This window comes from Mobula hypostoma, chromosome 11, assembly GCF_963921235.1.
Source record: "Mobula hypostoma chromosome 11, sMobHyp1.1, whole genome shotgun sequence".
NCBI lineage: Eukaryota > Metazoa > Chordata > Chondrichthyes > Myliobatiformes > Myliobatidae > Mobula > Mobula hypostoma.
The window spans coordinates 13178770-13194622 of record NC_086107.1 but is presented as its reverse complement, the minus strand read 5'-3'; the positions used below and the strand labels follow the sequence as shown (position 1 = coordinate 13194622).

The window sequence follows — 15853 nt, the reverse complement described above, 5'->3', positions numbered from 1 at the left end:
GGAAACCGAAGCTGTCATAACAATCATTTGACTTTATGTATCACACATAAAATCAGTTTCAGTACAATCAGAGGCCCTCTCAAGCTTATGAACTTCTGAGTTAGGTTTGATCCATAAATAAGAACAATTTCATGGGAGCCCTGGTGGTATGGATTTGTTAGCTGCTGTAGGGCAGCACGCATCTTCTACCACCTGGGCACTCAGTTTGTGGCTGCATTTCTGACGTTCTGCTTAGGAACCGTTCACAGGATTGGAACCCTGCTGTAACCTGGCAACGACCTGTGCAGTAATTGCCTTGTGTGGACAAATGCTCTGTGGTCTTGCAACACTCTGCAGAATGGAACTTGGCAAGAGAGTTTGTTGGTGAATTAAGCCATATTTAAATCAGGATTAGATTTACCATCACAGAAATGTTGATAAATCTGTTGTTTTGTGGCAGCAGTACAATGCAATACTTAAATACTGTATATACTATAAATTACAATAATACAGTATACTGTGTATGTATGTACGTATGACAAATGGTTGTTGTGATGCACCTAGTGTGGTAGTGTAGTGGGTAGAGCTTGTTGATCTCACTCACAGCTTCTACTGCTGGCTAGCAGTCATGCAAAAAGGAGAGCTGAATGAACAAGTCTCTCTCTCCCAGTACATAGCCTCTCCAACAGTAAGCCCCGTGTAGTGCCTCCTCGCTGGCGACAAACAGAAACTGAATTCCTTTTGGACTAATGCTGAGGTACAGAAGATGGGGAGGAGGTCTGGCCCCTGCACACATAGCACGCAGGCTCACTGGCGTGTCGACACGCCCTGGTGCTCATGAACCAATCGCCGGCTATGGGTAAGTAGCTCCTCTGCCTCATGAGCAGCCTTGGAAGAGGTGAAAGCTATGAGAATAAACCCAAACAGAAAATCTGGAGTGGAGCCCCTAAGGCAGCTAGACGTATTGAACATCCTTCCAGCAGCTCCTGCAGACAAGTTGGCGCTTCACTTTCCTCTGGACTGCACCGGTGAGACCGAGGGGGTATCTCAACGATTGGGGATCCCAGGATCTCCTCACCTTCTGACCAGGCTTGCGCCCTGGAGAAGTAGCTCTACAACAGACTGACCCATAGCACACACCCATTGTCCCTCGAGACAGATGGATACCATCATTTTATATATATATATATATATATATATATATATAAAAGAAGTGCAAAGAGAGAACAAAAATAGTGAGGTAGTGTTCATGGTTTCATTGTCCGTTGAGAAATCTGGTGGCAGCGGAGAAGAAGCTGTTCCTAGATTGCTGAGAGTATACGTTCCGGCTCCTGTACCTCTTCTCTCGTGGTAGTAACGAGAAGAGGGCGTGTCGGGTGGTTGGGGTCCTTAATGATGGATGCTGCTTTTTTGAGGCATCTGTTTTTGAAGATGTCCTCGATGGTGCCTCAATAGAATTTAATTAAATATTCTTGCTGTAAATTTGAATTTAGATATCAGAGCTGCTTGCGTGTTGCTTCAGCAACCAGAATACTGTCTGTGTGGAGTTTGCACCTTCTCCCCATGACTGCATGGGTTGTCCGGGAGTACACCAGTGTATTCCCACATTCCAAGTCTCTGCACATTGGTAGGTTCTCTGACTACTGTTAATTACCCCTTCTTTGGGTGAATTTGATGGATAGTGGATTATTGGGAAAAATGAGGGACTGGGACTGGTCTGAGAGCGGGTAGAGACTTGATAGACTGAGGGCGAGTTCAGGCCAGAGACTGGAGATTGGCGGCCCGATGTCTGCAAGATTGAGGGTCTGGGGCCAGGAAGTGGCCCGTCCTGGCGTTGGAAGCTCATGTGTTTGAGGGGCTGGGAGGGTGTGAAAGGGGCTTGGCTTGCTTTTGTTGCCTTGTTTTGTTCTGTTGCTGTTGTCGCTGCTTGTGTTGCTCTGTATTCTGTGTTGTTGTGTTGAACATTGTGGGCATACAATGTTGGCACTGGAAGGTGTGACGACACCTGTGGGCTGCCCCCCAGCAGATCCTTGGGTGTGTTGGTTGTTAACGCAAATGATGCATTTCACTATATGTTTCCATGTACGTGCAATAAATAAATCTGAACCTGATGGACCAAGAAGTCCTCCCGTTCATATGAGAAGGAAACTCTTAGGCACCATAAAGCAAGGATCTACTTACATTTGCGTCTGCAGTTGAAGGAAAGCACCTGCTGGATGGACGCTGTTTGATTGTTGCAACTCGTGAGTCGACCGTCGCATTTTCCGCAGCCCTTGACTGTTTGGGATTTGACACTATTTCATCGAGCTTGTCTGTGAAAGGCAGGGAATGGTTCAGTCACCACTTACGGTATTCCCAAGGGAAAGCAGAAGAGCAACTTCTGCAAATTATACCGATATATCAGATACATATATATGCCGATACATTTTCATGCGTACTATCGAAATGCAAATTCCACACAATTGCAAAGTCACATTACTATTGCACAAGCAGCATGCATTGTTAATTCATGCATGCATCAATTTTCTTTTTACTTAGTGTGGTTTGAAAAGCAGTCCTCCTCTTCAAACCCTCTAAATGAGATGGATCAAGATCTGTGGTGATAAGGAGATGAAAAAGGATATGATAAGGTTTAGGAAGAGGTACATAATATTACACATTAATATCTTTTCATTTAATGTCAAAACAGTAAAAGATATTACTTTAAGAACCAGAGGGGATAACTTCACTTGCCCCATCACCGAACTGTTCCCATAACCTATGGACTCACTTTCAAGGACTCTTCATCTCATGTTCTAGATATTTATTGCTTATTTATTTATAATAATTATTAATTAATTTATTACTTTATTTTTGTATTTGCACTGTTTGTTGTCTTTTGCATACTGGTTGTCCACCCTGCTGGTGCGGTCTTTCATTGATTCTATTGGTTGTTGGATTTATTGAGTATGCCCACAAGAAAATGAATCTCAGGGTTGTATATGGTAACAATAAATTGATAATAAATTTATTTTGAACTTTAACTTCAATAGCATGTACTTTAGAACATTTGCAACCTTTGTGGAGTCATCTGCAAACTTGAAGAATAGTTAGTCATTTGATGGAGTGTAACCACTCTTCAACAAATAGAGGAATTTTCAAAACTGAAAATGATGACAAGTCTGAAAAATTTCAGCTTTGTTGAGTAAACTTGGATGACCACCTTTGAAACACAGAATCCGAGGAGAAATTTAACGGAGATGCACAAAATTATAAGATGGCTATAATGGTGAATGAGAAGGATCAATTTCTCTTGATAGAAAGGACAATAATTTGGAGACAATTCAATTTGTGAAAATGTTAACAGAAGTTCAGGATCTAGTATTCACTGACTGAAAGGATAATTTGGATATAGAATAAATTCTTTTTATTGTTAGAAGCTTCCTGGATGAGTACAAGAAGAGTAGTGCATCAAGACATGGGAAATGGGGAAACCTAATATCTGGTTTGACCATCATTGAAGCGCCTCTTTCACCTCAGACGGTTGAGCAAGTTTGGTATGGGCCCCCAAATCCTAAGAACTTTCTACAGGGGCACAACTGAGAGCATCCTGACTGGCTGCATCACTGCCTGGTATGGAACTGTACCTCCCTTAATCGCAGGATTCCGCAGAGAGTGGTGTAGACAGCCCAGCGCATCTGTTGTTGTGAACTTCCCATGATTCAGGACATATACAAAGATAGGTGTGAAAAAAGAGCCCAAAGAATCACTGGGGACTCAAGTCACCCCAACCATGATCTATTCCAGCTGCTACCATCCAGGAAACGGTACCGCAGCATAAAAGCCAGAAACAACAGGCTCCAGGACAGCTTCTTCCACCAGGCCATCAGGCTGATTAATTCACACTGATTTGAGTGTATTTCTATGTTATATTGACTGATCTATTTATTATAAATTACTATGATTACACATTGCACATTTAGATGAAGATTTAAAGATTTTTACTCTTCATGTATGTGAAGGATGTAAGAAATAAAGTCAATTCAATTCAATGGGCCAAATAGCCCTTGGCAATGTAAATTATGAAAATAAGAATATAGATTCAGTGGTCAATTTATTAGGTACATCTGTACACCAGCTCATTAATGGAAATATCTAATCAGCCAATCATGTGGCAGCAACTCAATGCATAAAAGCATGTAGACATGGTCAAGAGATTCAATTGTTCAAACCAAACATCAGACTGGGGAAGAAACGTGATCAAAGTGACTTTGACCATGGAATGTTAGTTGGTGCCAGATGGGGTAGTTTGAGTATCTCAGAAACTGCTGATCTCCTGGGATTTTCATGCACAAGTCTCTAGAGCTTACAGGAAATGGTGCAAAAAAAAAATCCAGTGAGCGGTAATTCTGTGGACGAAATTGCCTTATTTATGAGAGAGGTCAGAGGAGAATGGCCAGCTTGGTTCAAGCTGACAGGAAGGCGACCTTAACTCAAATAACCACTTGTTGCAGCAGTGGTGTGCAGAAGAGCATTTCTGAATGCACAACACATCGCACTTTGAAGTGGATGAGCTACTGCAGCTGAAGATCATGAACATACAGTCAGTGGCCACTTTATTAGGTACAGGAGTGAAATGTCATCTGTTCATTCCTTTCTATGGATGCTGCCTGACCTGCTGAGTTCCTCTAGATTCTATCATCTGCAGAATCTCTTGTTTTTTCACGATAAGACCTATCCTTTTTCTCAGGGCAAAAGAGCCTAGAGCTAGAGGGCAGAGATTTAAGGTGAGAGGTAGCAAATTTAAAAGAGACATGAGGGACAAAGGATGGTTAATATTTGGTATGCCCTGGAAGCAGATACTAATACAACTCAAAAAGGCATTTGGACAGATTAAAAATTTTAAAGGCATCCGTTAGTCTTGCAAGACCATGGATCTGCGCCTGGAAAGTCTTGTATGGAAGATTGTATGGCAGACCGACAGTTGCCCATGCTGCAAGTCTCCCCTCTCCACCACACCAATGTTGTCCAAGGGAAGGGCATTAGGACCCATGGCACTGGTGTTGTCGCAGAGCAATGTGTGATTAAGTGCCTTGCTCAAGGACACAACACGTTGCCTCGGCTGGGGCTCGAACTCATGACCTTCAGGTCACTAGTCCAATGCCTTAACCACTTGGCCACGTGCCCACACATACTTGGACAGATATTTGGATAGGAAAGGAGTAGAAGGAACTCAAGAAGGGTTTCAGCCTGAAACGTTGACTGTTTACTCTTTTCCCTAGATGCTGCCTGGCCTGCCGACTTCCTTCAGCATTTCGTTTGTCTTGTCTTGAGGGAGGTAGGGGTATAATGTGGACAAATGGCATTAGACAGATAGACATTATGGTTGACATAGATAAGGTGAGCTATAAGGGGCTTTTCTGAGGTTAACATTTCTATAGCTCTATGATTCATGAACTTTCTAAAGTGACAGTTGCAGTCTGTAGCTTTTAAACTTCTCCTGCCTGGATCCCTGGAAGCAAAGATCAACTGCTGGTTGGTATTTTGCAGCAACTGTAATGGCCCTATTAAGTCAACAACTAATGAAACATATAGAATGATGATCAAAGGAACTTGACAACTGTACCTATATAAATGGGAGCTTTTGTGTTTTGATTAGATTAATAAGTATCAAATTGGACAAACAATTGTGCAGATTTCCAGAAGAATATGAATAATTCAATAGGATGCTATTTTCATGGCAAGCACATGCTGCACCACTGGGAATTTTAGAAAGGTTTACAATTAAGTAGAAATGCTCTGTAGCACGTGGATCTCGTTACAAAAGAGCATTCTGAAATCCTGAAATACAAGAAATCAGAGTGTGATTGCATCTATAGTTTTTGGACTGCTCTGAATGATGAAATTAAGAAGAGGAGTAAAAGGGATGTCATCTCATGAATATGTAATTCCATTAAAATAGCAGAGCATGAAATTCGCCGTGAGCATAGTAACCATTCATAACATTGGTAACTGTGCTCGGCTCCTCAAAGGATTTATGGGATGGTGTCATTCTGCCCTGAATCACGGGTAGTACATGTACAAATTCCTAATCTACTCAGCAGGGAGGCTCCACCACACAACTGATTGGAAGCCAGTGTGAGATCTCACTTAGTGTATTTCCAGTTGAACTCTAGCACAGGCAAATGACAATAATGTTGAACTTTAAACACGCTTTATCCTGCAGAGTTGCAGCACAGTATGCCTTTGATTTCAGTCACTTACCGGTCCTCTTTTTCCGTAGCGTTGCTTGGAAAGTGAAAGAGAAGGAGGTAAATATGTTTTAAAGATTGCATATTCTGTTGCTGATTGACAGTGAAATCTCTTTCATAATTCAGAAGACATAGCAGCAGAATTTAACCATTCGGCCCATCGAGTCTTCCCCACCGTTCCATCATGGCTGATTTATTATCCCTCTCTACCCTGTTCTCCTGCCTTCTCTCCGCTACCTTTGGCACCTGACTAATCATGAGCCTATCAACCTCCTTGTATTTTGAGGTGGTGCCCTCTGGTCCCAGCCTCCCCTACTAAAGGAAACATCCTCTCCATGTAAACTCTATCTAAGCTTTTTAACATTTGGTAGGTTTCAATTAAATCCCTCCCCTACCCCCCCATTCTTCTAAACTCCAGTGAGTACAGACCTAGAGCAATCAAATACTGCCCACAGGTTCACTCTCTCATTCCTGGGATCATTCTTGTTAACCTCCTCTGGATCTTCTCCAATGCCAGCTCATCTTTTCTTAGATAAGGTACCCAAAACTGCACACAATTCTCCAAGTGCAATCTGACCAATGCTTTATAAAGCCTCAGCAATACATCCTTGTTCTTATATTCTACTCCTTTTGAAATGAATGTTAACATTGCATTTGCTTCCCCAGATTGGTTTGGCTTAGGAGTGTAATGAGAACGCCTCCATCTCTGGTGGCTTGACCTGTGATGCAAGCTCTATCAACAAGTGAGTCAGGGCTCTGATCTACCTCCACCGGTTGATTTTAGTGGATGGAGACTCTCTAAACAAATTCCTGGGCAGTGTTGAAAAATAGGTTTTAGAGATAAGGAAAAGATGAAAGATTAGCTTTATTTATCACAGCTACATCGAAACATACAGTGAAATGCGTCATTTACGTCAAATCAATTCAGCAACGATACTGCTGTGCAGCCCACAAGTCTTGCTGAGCTTTGGGCACAATATAGCACAGCCACAACCCCCAACTCACATGTCTCTTGGGATGTGGAAAGAAACTGGAGCATCCGGAGGAAACCCATATGATCACGGGAAGAACGTACAAGCTCCTTACAAACTGCAGTGGTTATCAAAAGCTGGTGTAATAGTGTTATGCTAACTGCTACACAATGCTAACCATGCCACCTGTTTTTGGTAGAATAGACCTGTCACTGATACAAAATCTCGGAAGGAAGGATCACCGGCACCAGTCTGGGTAAATTGGACCCTGGTCCAGTTATTACAACTCAGACTTATGGATGTCTTAAGCTCACAGAAAGTATTCAGGCCCAGAGTTCCCTTACGATATATGTACTACACAACACCGTGTGACCAGGATGTTTTTTCAACAGGTCAAGCAGTATCTGTGGAGCCAAAGGGATGCTTTAGAGCAAAATTAAATTTCTGGACATTGGTGAGTTCAACTTCATGGTACAATTGTGGGGGAGATGCAGGGAAGTTTACATAGGAATGGGATCTGCAGATCTTTGATGTGTTAACTGGCCACAGAATCCAGGTCCACTCTTCTCTCCTATCAGATTCCTTCCTCTCCAGCCCTGTACCCTTCCTACCCACCTGGCTTCACCTATCACCTTCTAACTCCTCCCCCTAATCTCACCTTTTTATTCTGGCATCTTCCTCCTTCCTTTCCATAGATGCTGCCTGACCTGCTGAGTTCCTTCACTATTTTGTGTGTGTTGCATTAAGTGTCAACAAATAGGTTAATTGTCAGAACAGAGAGAGGTAGGGAACTAAACTAGTCCCTTCTACCTATATAAAGTCCATAGCCCTCCATTACAGGCATATTCATGTGCCTATCTACTGTAATAGTCTCTTCAATGCCTTGTTGTACTTACCTTCATTACCACCTCTGGCAGTATGTTCCCAAGCACCCACCACTGGACTCTCTTGTGGATGCTTCTTATATAAATCTGGCAACAAAAGCACTTGGTGCATGTTTTAAGTGTCTACTGCTGAAAATCTGCTGACTAAGAACACCAAAAACTGTAATATCATTTCTCTGCATATTGTGGGGATACGATGAGAGATTCTGTTGATAAAGAGTCACCTGTTACTCTCAACAGCAACTGGACCAACACACACAAAATGCTGGAGGAACTCAGCAGGTCAGGCAGCATCCATGGAAAGGAATAATAAGTCGATGTTTTGGGCCCAGACCCTTCATCAGTATTGCAATATCATGATGGAACCCACCACACTCCAGATGGGCCGTTTATCCCATTCCCATCAGGGAGGAGGCTATGTAGCATAGACACCAGGACCACCAGACTCAAAAACAGTTACTTTCCACAAGCAATAAGGCTGATCAACACATCCACTCACTAACTCCACCACTACTTTATTATTTCCTGTCAGTCACCTTATGTACAGCCCAGCTTTGCATATGGACATACAGTCAACCTATCTCTAAGCTATCTCAGAATCAGGAATTATTATCACTGGCATATGTCGTGAACTTTGTTAACTTTGCAGTAGCACAACAATGCAATACATGATAACAGAAAAAAAGCTGTGAATTACGGTAAGTGTGTATATAGTTAAATTAAATAAGTAATGCAAAATTAGAAATAAAAGTAGTGAGGTAGTGTTCATGGGTTCAATGTCCATTCAGAAATCAGATGGCAGAGGGGAAAAAGCTGTTCCTGAATCGTTGAGTGAGTGCTTTCAATTACTTTACTAACTTCAAAATATCAACAGTTGTCAGCTTGTAGTTTCTACCTAGTTTTTACACTGGTATTGAGATCTTCCTAATAAGGAATTTGAACATGCAAAAGGTTACTAATTGATAACTGCTAGTCAATTCTTTATTAAAAAAGGCATTACTCTGTTCAGACCATAAGACATAGGAGCAGAATTAAGCTATTCAGCTTATAGAGCCTGTTTTGCCATTCTATCATGGCTGATTTATCTTCCCTCTCAACTCCATTCTCCTGCTTTTACCTGTAACCTATGACACCATTACTCATCAGGGAGCCATCAACCCTCCACTTTAAACATACTCAAATGACTTGGCCCCACAGACATCTGTGGCAATGAATCCCGCAGATTCACACCACATTCCGGCTGAAGAAGTTCTTCCTTATCTCTGTTCTAAAGGGACAAACTCGTAATCTGATGCTGTGCCCTCTGTTCCTAAGCTCTCCCCACTAAAGGAAGCATTGTCTCCACGTCCACTCTATCTAGGCCTTGCAATATTTGATAGGTTTTAATGAGATATTCCCCCCCGCCCCCCATCCATTCTTCCAGCCTCACTCCGAAGGTAACCTTTTCATTCTTGGGATTATTCTTGTGAATCTCTTCTGGAACCTTTCATACACAAGCGCATCTTTTCTTAGATAAGCAGCCCACAGCTGCTCACTATACTCCAAATGCGATCAATGCCTAATAAAGCCACAGCCTTATAATGTCCCATAAGATAATGGTGGCATAAATCTGACAGTTCCGAATCTTTTTTCTAAATTTAAATTATATGATGAGAGGAGTGGAGTTAACAACATTATTGAATGTGTCTGATACAAGCTGTTGGTCTAGCCCTGTTTTGCTTTTTTTTGGGTTTTTTCTCTTTCTTTTGGGGTTTTTTTTGTTTATGTATTTTTTTTCTTTTTATTTCTTTTTTTAATGTTTAATTTCTTTATGAGTTTGGAAGTCTTTTATATCTATGTTACTTAAAATTCATTTTATATATGCTGATGAACATTTTTCCAATCTCTTTGTACCAACTTTGTTATTGAGTTCATAATTTTGAAAAATTAATAAAAAGATTTAAAAAGGAAAGATAATGGTGGCATAATTTGTTTTCTCTCTGAGAGTCAAGAGTCTTTCGACTGTACTTTCTCAAAGGACTGTATACTCGTTGTCTTGGAATATTTTTAAGGCAAAGCTAGACAATTGCATGATTACTAAGGAGTGAAAGGTTACTGTGGGTAGAACTTAAGAGTTCAGAATCAAAATCAGGTTTATGTCGTGAACTTAGTTGTTTTGTGGCAGCAGTACATAGAAACACGTAATATATATTTTAAAAAGCTCTAAATTGAAAAAGGAAATATATATAAAAATTAAATTAAGTAACGACTGGAAAAAGAGAGCAAAAATAGTCAGAGGGGCCTTGCAGTCCTCCTTGTGCACAAGTAAATAAAGTGTGTTTGAGGAGCAAAAGCAAATTTTGAGAGATCAGTTAAACGGTGATGAGAGTTTTGCTGATGCAGAGAGAGCTCCTGCAATTATTCTTTGCTGACACATTGCTTCATGAGCAGAAAAAATATTAACTGCTGGAAGAATTCAATGGGCCGAGTTGCATCTGTGGAGGCAAAAGAACGTTCTGGAGCAACAATTAGTTGCTGGAAGCTAACAGCTTCATAGCTGTAAGAGAATTGTGGAGGAAGGTACAGGAAAGTTTGCCTAGAAAGGGGGTTGTGCACATATATTAAATGGCTGCAGAATCCAGGTTCTATGTTATTGAAAGTGGTGGCGTCAATGTTTTAATTCTCAGAACGTCAGCAAGGATAAAAAAAAAAGGAACTGAGAAAGAAAGACACCTATTCACACATTCCTCGGATGTTAGGTCTTGATGTTGATTTCTGTTTGGTTCAATTTTGTGTTCATTGATGACCCGACTCCATCCTAAAGAAGTCAGATGGTTTTATACTGAGCTAGCCACTGACTGTGGGAAGTTTTTGCTTAACTCCTGGCACTTGAAGAACTACACAAATGTGGTTAACTTCCAAGCCACAGGAGTATCAATGCTGAAAAGCACCATGACCTTCTTCAACTGCACTGTTTGAGTATGCAAATATAAAAATTGGGAATAGAAGTAGGCCATTCAGCCGCTCAGACCTACTCCTCTATTCAGTAAGATTATGGCTGATCTAATTTTAACCTAGCATCGAGACACCTTCAAAAGCCGATGCCTCAAGAAGGTGGGATCCTTCATTAAGGACCCTCACCACCCAGGACATGCCCTTTTCGCATTGCTACCATCAAGAAGGTATAGGACCCTGAAGACACATGCTCAATATTTCAGGAACAGCATCTTCCCCTCCACCATCAGGTTTCTGAAAGGACAACGAACCCAAGAACACTACCTCACTACTCCATTTTTGCTCCATTTTTTTGCATGACTACTTAGTTTAATTTTTATATATATATTTCTTCTTGCAATTCATAGCTTTTAAAAAATTATGTATTGCAACGTACTATTGCTACACACAAAACACATTTCATGACATATACCAGTGATATTAAAACTGATTCTGAACTCTAAATTCTATCCACAGTAACCTCTCACCCTTTAGTAATCATGTGACCATCTAGTTTTCCTTAAAAATATTCCAAAACATTGGATCTACTGTCCTTTGAGAAAGAACAGTTGAAACACTCTCAGAGAGAAAACAAATTATGCCATCGCTATCTTGTGGGTGAGCCGTATTTTGTTCAGACAGTGAACTCTAATTCTAGATACTCCCAAAGATGGAAACATTTTCTTCACATGTTCTTCAGGATCTTAAGTGCTTCAATCACAGAAGGACCCTTACCACTGGGTGCATGTCCTTTTCTCATCACTATCATTAAGGAGGAGGTACAGGAACATGAAGACACACACACATTTATGAAGAGCTTTGTCCTCTCTACCATCAGATTTATTTATTTATTGCTTGATTGATTGATTTGAGATACAGCAGCGCTGTCCAGCAATGCGCCGATTTAATCCTAATCATAGGACAAATTACAATGACCTATTAACCTACTAACCTGTACGTCTTTGGACTGTGGGAAGAAACCGGAGCACCCGGAGAAAACCCACGTGGTCATGGGGAGAACGTAGAAACTCCCTGTAGGCAGCGGCGGGAATTGAATGCCGGTCACTTGTATTGCTAACCACTATGCTACCTTGCAACCCCATGAATGCTGTGAATGGTTCATGAACCCATGAACACTATCTCGCTATTTCTCTTTTGCACTATTTATTTATTTATTCTTTATGGTAAGTTACAGTACTTTTTTTTAACATCACGCACAAAGCAACAAATTCCACAACATACATCAATAATAATAAACCTGATTCTGGTTCAGAAGTTGCCTCTTACTCTGCTGAACTTGAGCAGATATGTGCCTAGCCTGTCCAACCTTTATAAGACAATCTGCTCTTTACAGGGTCAGTCTAATAAACCTTCTCTGAAATGGTTCAATATATGCTTGTCTTTCCTTAAGTAAGGAGACCAATACTGAACACAGGTGGACAAGAGCAAAGGTTCAAGGATATTCTCAAAGAGTCTGAAATTTATGCTACAACTCACTGATGCCTGGATATCCTTGGAGCATGACAACTCAAAATGGAGAAGGAGCAATTGTGAAGATATTGAGATCACGCATCAAGTACATGGTTAAGCCCAGAGTAAAGAGTGCACCACCACACTAAGTGTCCCCCTCCCATCCCATCGGTGGTGGACAAACCTGTGGTTCCTTCAGCAGTTTCATTAGTTGCCTCAGAACTCTCAAAACTGGAGGGAAGGCAAAAGATTTTTATTTTATTTTATTTATTTAGTGATACGTCATGGGAACAGGATTTCAGGCCCAACAAGCCCAGCTATACCCACGTGATCAATTATCACGTCTTTGTAATGTGGGAGGAAACTGGAGTACCTGGAGGAAACTCATATGGTCACAGGAAGAATCTACAGAACCCTTACAGAGAGCAGCGAAATTGAACTCAGATTGCTGGTGTTATAATAGCATTACGCTAACCGCTATGCTAATGTGTTGCCCCAAAATCCTGCATCCTGCTTCCCAAGGGACTGCCTAAGGCAGCAGTCCCCGACCACCAGGCCGCGGACTGGTACCAGGCCACAAAGCATGTGCTACTGGGCTGCGAGGAAACGATATGATTTGGCGATATGAGTCAGCTGCACCTTTCCTCATTCCCTGTCGTGCCCAATGTTGAACTTGAACGCACGCGAGGTCATTACGCATGCAAGGTTATTACCCGCGCGTCATCCATGTCAGCACGGGAAGAAGATCAACTCCTCGAGGTTGTAAATGATGGCGGGCTGAAAAGTATGTTTGACATAACATCTCTGCTGGCAGTCTGGATCAAAGTCAAGGCTAAATATCCTGAAGTTAGTCCTGACGAAGGGTCTCGGCCTGAAACGTCGACTGTACCTCTTCCTAGAGATGCTGCCTGGCCTGCTGCGTTCACCAGCAACTTTGATGTGTGTTGCTTGAATTTCCAGCATCTGCAGAATTCCTGTTGTTTGCTAAATATCCTGAGATAGCCACGAAAGCACTGAAAACGTTACTTCTATTTCCAACATATCTCTGCAATGAATGCAATGAAAACTAAATTGCGGAATAGACTGGACATAAGGAACTCCCTTTGAGTATCGCTGTCTCCCATCACCCCTCGATGGCACCATCTTGTTGCAGGGAAACAAGCCCAGGGCTCCCACTGATTCAGCGATATTGGTGTGTTGCAATGATTTTATATGTTCATACGGGGAAAATATGCGCTGTGTGTTTAATATTAATTTTGTTAGATAAACCCTTTTAGAAACGAAATTGAGTGTATTAGCAACTTATAAGTGACTTATAGTTCTTATCACCTATATTCCGGTCGTGATTAACACCGCCCCCCCCCCCAGCGAACAGAATCGCCAAAAACGACTTGTAGAAAAAAATCGGGACGTACATTCATGCGCACTGGTGCCCGCGCAAGGCTTCATGGTCATGGTAGTCTTTCTCAGGGTAAACACAACATATTTGACTGCTACTCTCGTCCGTTGGCAACCATCCCCCCCCCCCCCCCGCCGTTGGCCGGTCCGCAAAGAATATTGTCAATGTTAAACCAGTCCACAGTGATAAAAAGGTTGGGGACCACTGATCTAGAGAATCTAAAGCACAACCTCTCTATTTTTGTATTTGACTCCCCTTGCAATAAACAATGACATTGTTAGCTTTTCTAATTACTTGCTGTCTCTGCATGCTAACCTTTTATGAATTATGCACAATATTACTCATGCACAAATGATTAACTTTATTCCTAAATTTAGCAGCCCTCTGGGTACATTTTACAGTCTTTTAATTGCTTACATGGGAAAAAATATTTTGGAATTGTGTGCCTTTCTGAACATGATGCAGTGGATACAGCCATGGAAATGGTTAAAGCCAGTGGGAAAGGAGCAATAACGGGTAAAAGGAACAAAGCTTCTGGTACCTCACTATTAGACCAAGCGTAACTACTGAGAATGCTCTGACATGTACTTCTTGTGTTGGCATTAATTGCTGCCGGAACTGAAACAATTTAATATTCTTTAATGCACAAACTCACATTAACAGATGTTTAGATTATTGAAGACAAATGCAATACAAATAAACAACCTGCATCAGGCTTGTCTTCCAAATTGACTTAATAATGCCCATTATAAATTGGCATTAAGACAGTGGGGAGAGGTTGATTGAGTCCAACCTGAAGAAATTGTGAAGAATAGCTCAGTTGCTCCTTGGAAAGTGTTTTTTCACTTGCAGATGAGAGAATTGAAGGCAGCTGGAGGATCTGAGACCGTGGGATAAAGATGAGCAGGATTCCAATTTGCCACCAGTCACCAGACCAGCTTAGTTACATATTACTGTATCCACAAAGGCCACAGCTCACTGAGCAGCCAGGAATGAGTCATACCATCTCCTAGCACTGGAGCTGGTACCCAGTAGCAACATCAGGACCATATAACTCAGCATATTTAGCATTGATCAGGCAATAGCAAAAGATGAAAGACAAAGCAACTTATTTCAACGTGCCAGTGAATATATTGAAACCTGTAGCAGTTCACAGCGACAGGAGTAGTTTTGAATGAAGCTCTATGACAAGGCTTCATTGACTATAAACATATGGTGTAGAAGACCATAAGACATAGGAGAACTAGGCCTTTTGGCCCATCAAGTCTGCTCAGCCATCCCATCAAAGCAAATTTATTATCACACTTAATCCCTTTCTCCTGCTTTCTCCTTTGACGACCTGATTAATCAAGAACTTATCAACCTCCACCTTAAATATACCCAGTGACTTGGCCACTGCAGCTATCTGTGGCAACAAATTCCACAGAGTTACCACCCTTCTCTTCATCCCTGTTCTAAAGGAATGTCCTTGTATTCTGACGCTGTGCTCTCTGGAACTAGACTCCCCCACTATAGGGAACACGTAGACTCTATCTAGGCCTCTCAATATTCGATAGGTTTAGATGACATCTACCCCTCAATCTTCTAAGCTCCAGTGAGTACAGGCCCAGAGCCATCAAACGCTCATATGTTAACCTTTTCATTCTGGTGAACCTCCTCTGGATCTTCTCCAATGGCAGGATAATGGGTCCAAAACTGCTCACAATATTCCAATGAATATTGCCTTATAAAGCCTCAGCATTACATCCTTGTTTTTATATTCTAGTCGTCTTGAAATTAATCAGAATCAGATTTAATATCACTGGCATATATTGTGAATTTTGTTTTGTGGCAGCAGTACATTTCAAAACATAGTGACAAAAAAAGTACAATAAGTAGTATATATAAAAAAAGAAAATTAAATTCAACAAGTAGTGCAAAAAGAGAGAAAACCGTACTGAGGTAGTG

General features: G+C 41.4%; 1 protein-coding gene across 3 annotated transcripts in view; it reads right to left on the bottom strand.

The window, feature by feature from the left end:
• shank2b (SH3 and multiple ankyrin repeat domains 2b) overlaps positions 1–15853 on the bottom strand; it is a 1127200-nt gene that overhangs the window by 36207 nt on the left and 1075140 nt on the right. For all 3 annotated transcript variants that reach the window (XM_063061684.1, XM_063061685.1, XM_063061687.1), the window contains exons 19-21: positions 6223–6246; positions 2514–2573; positions 2161–2291 (exon numbers count right to left, since the gene is read on the bottom strand). In XM_063061684.1, the coding sequence (XP_062917754.1) occupies positions 2161–2291; positions 2514–2573; positions 6223–6246 (215 nt within the window). The remainder of the gene's footprint in view (positions 1–2160; positions 2292–2513; positions 2574–6222; positions 6247–15853) is intronic.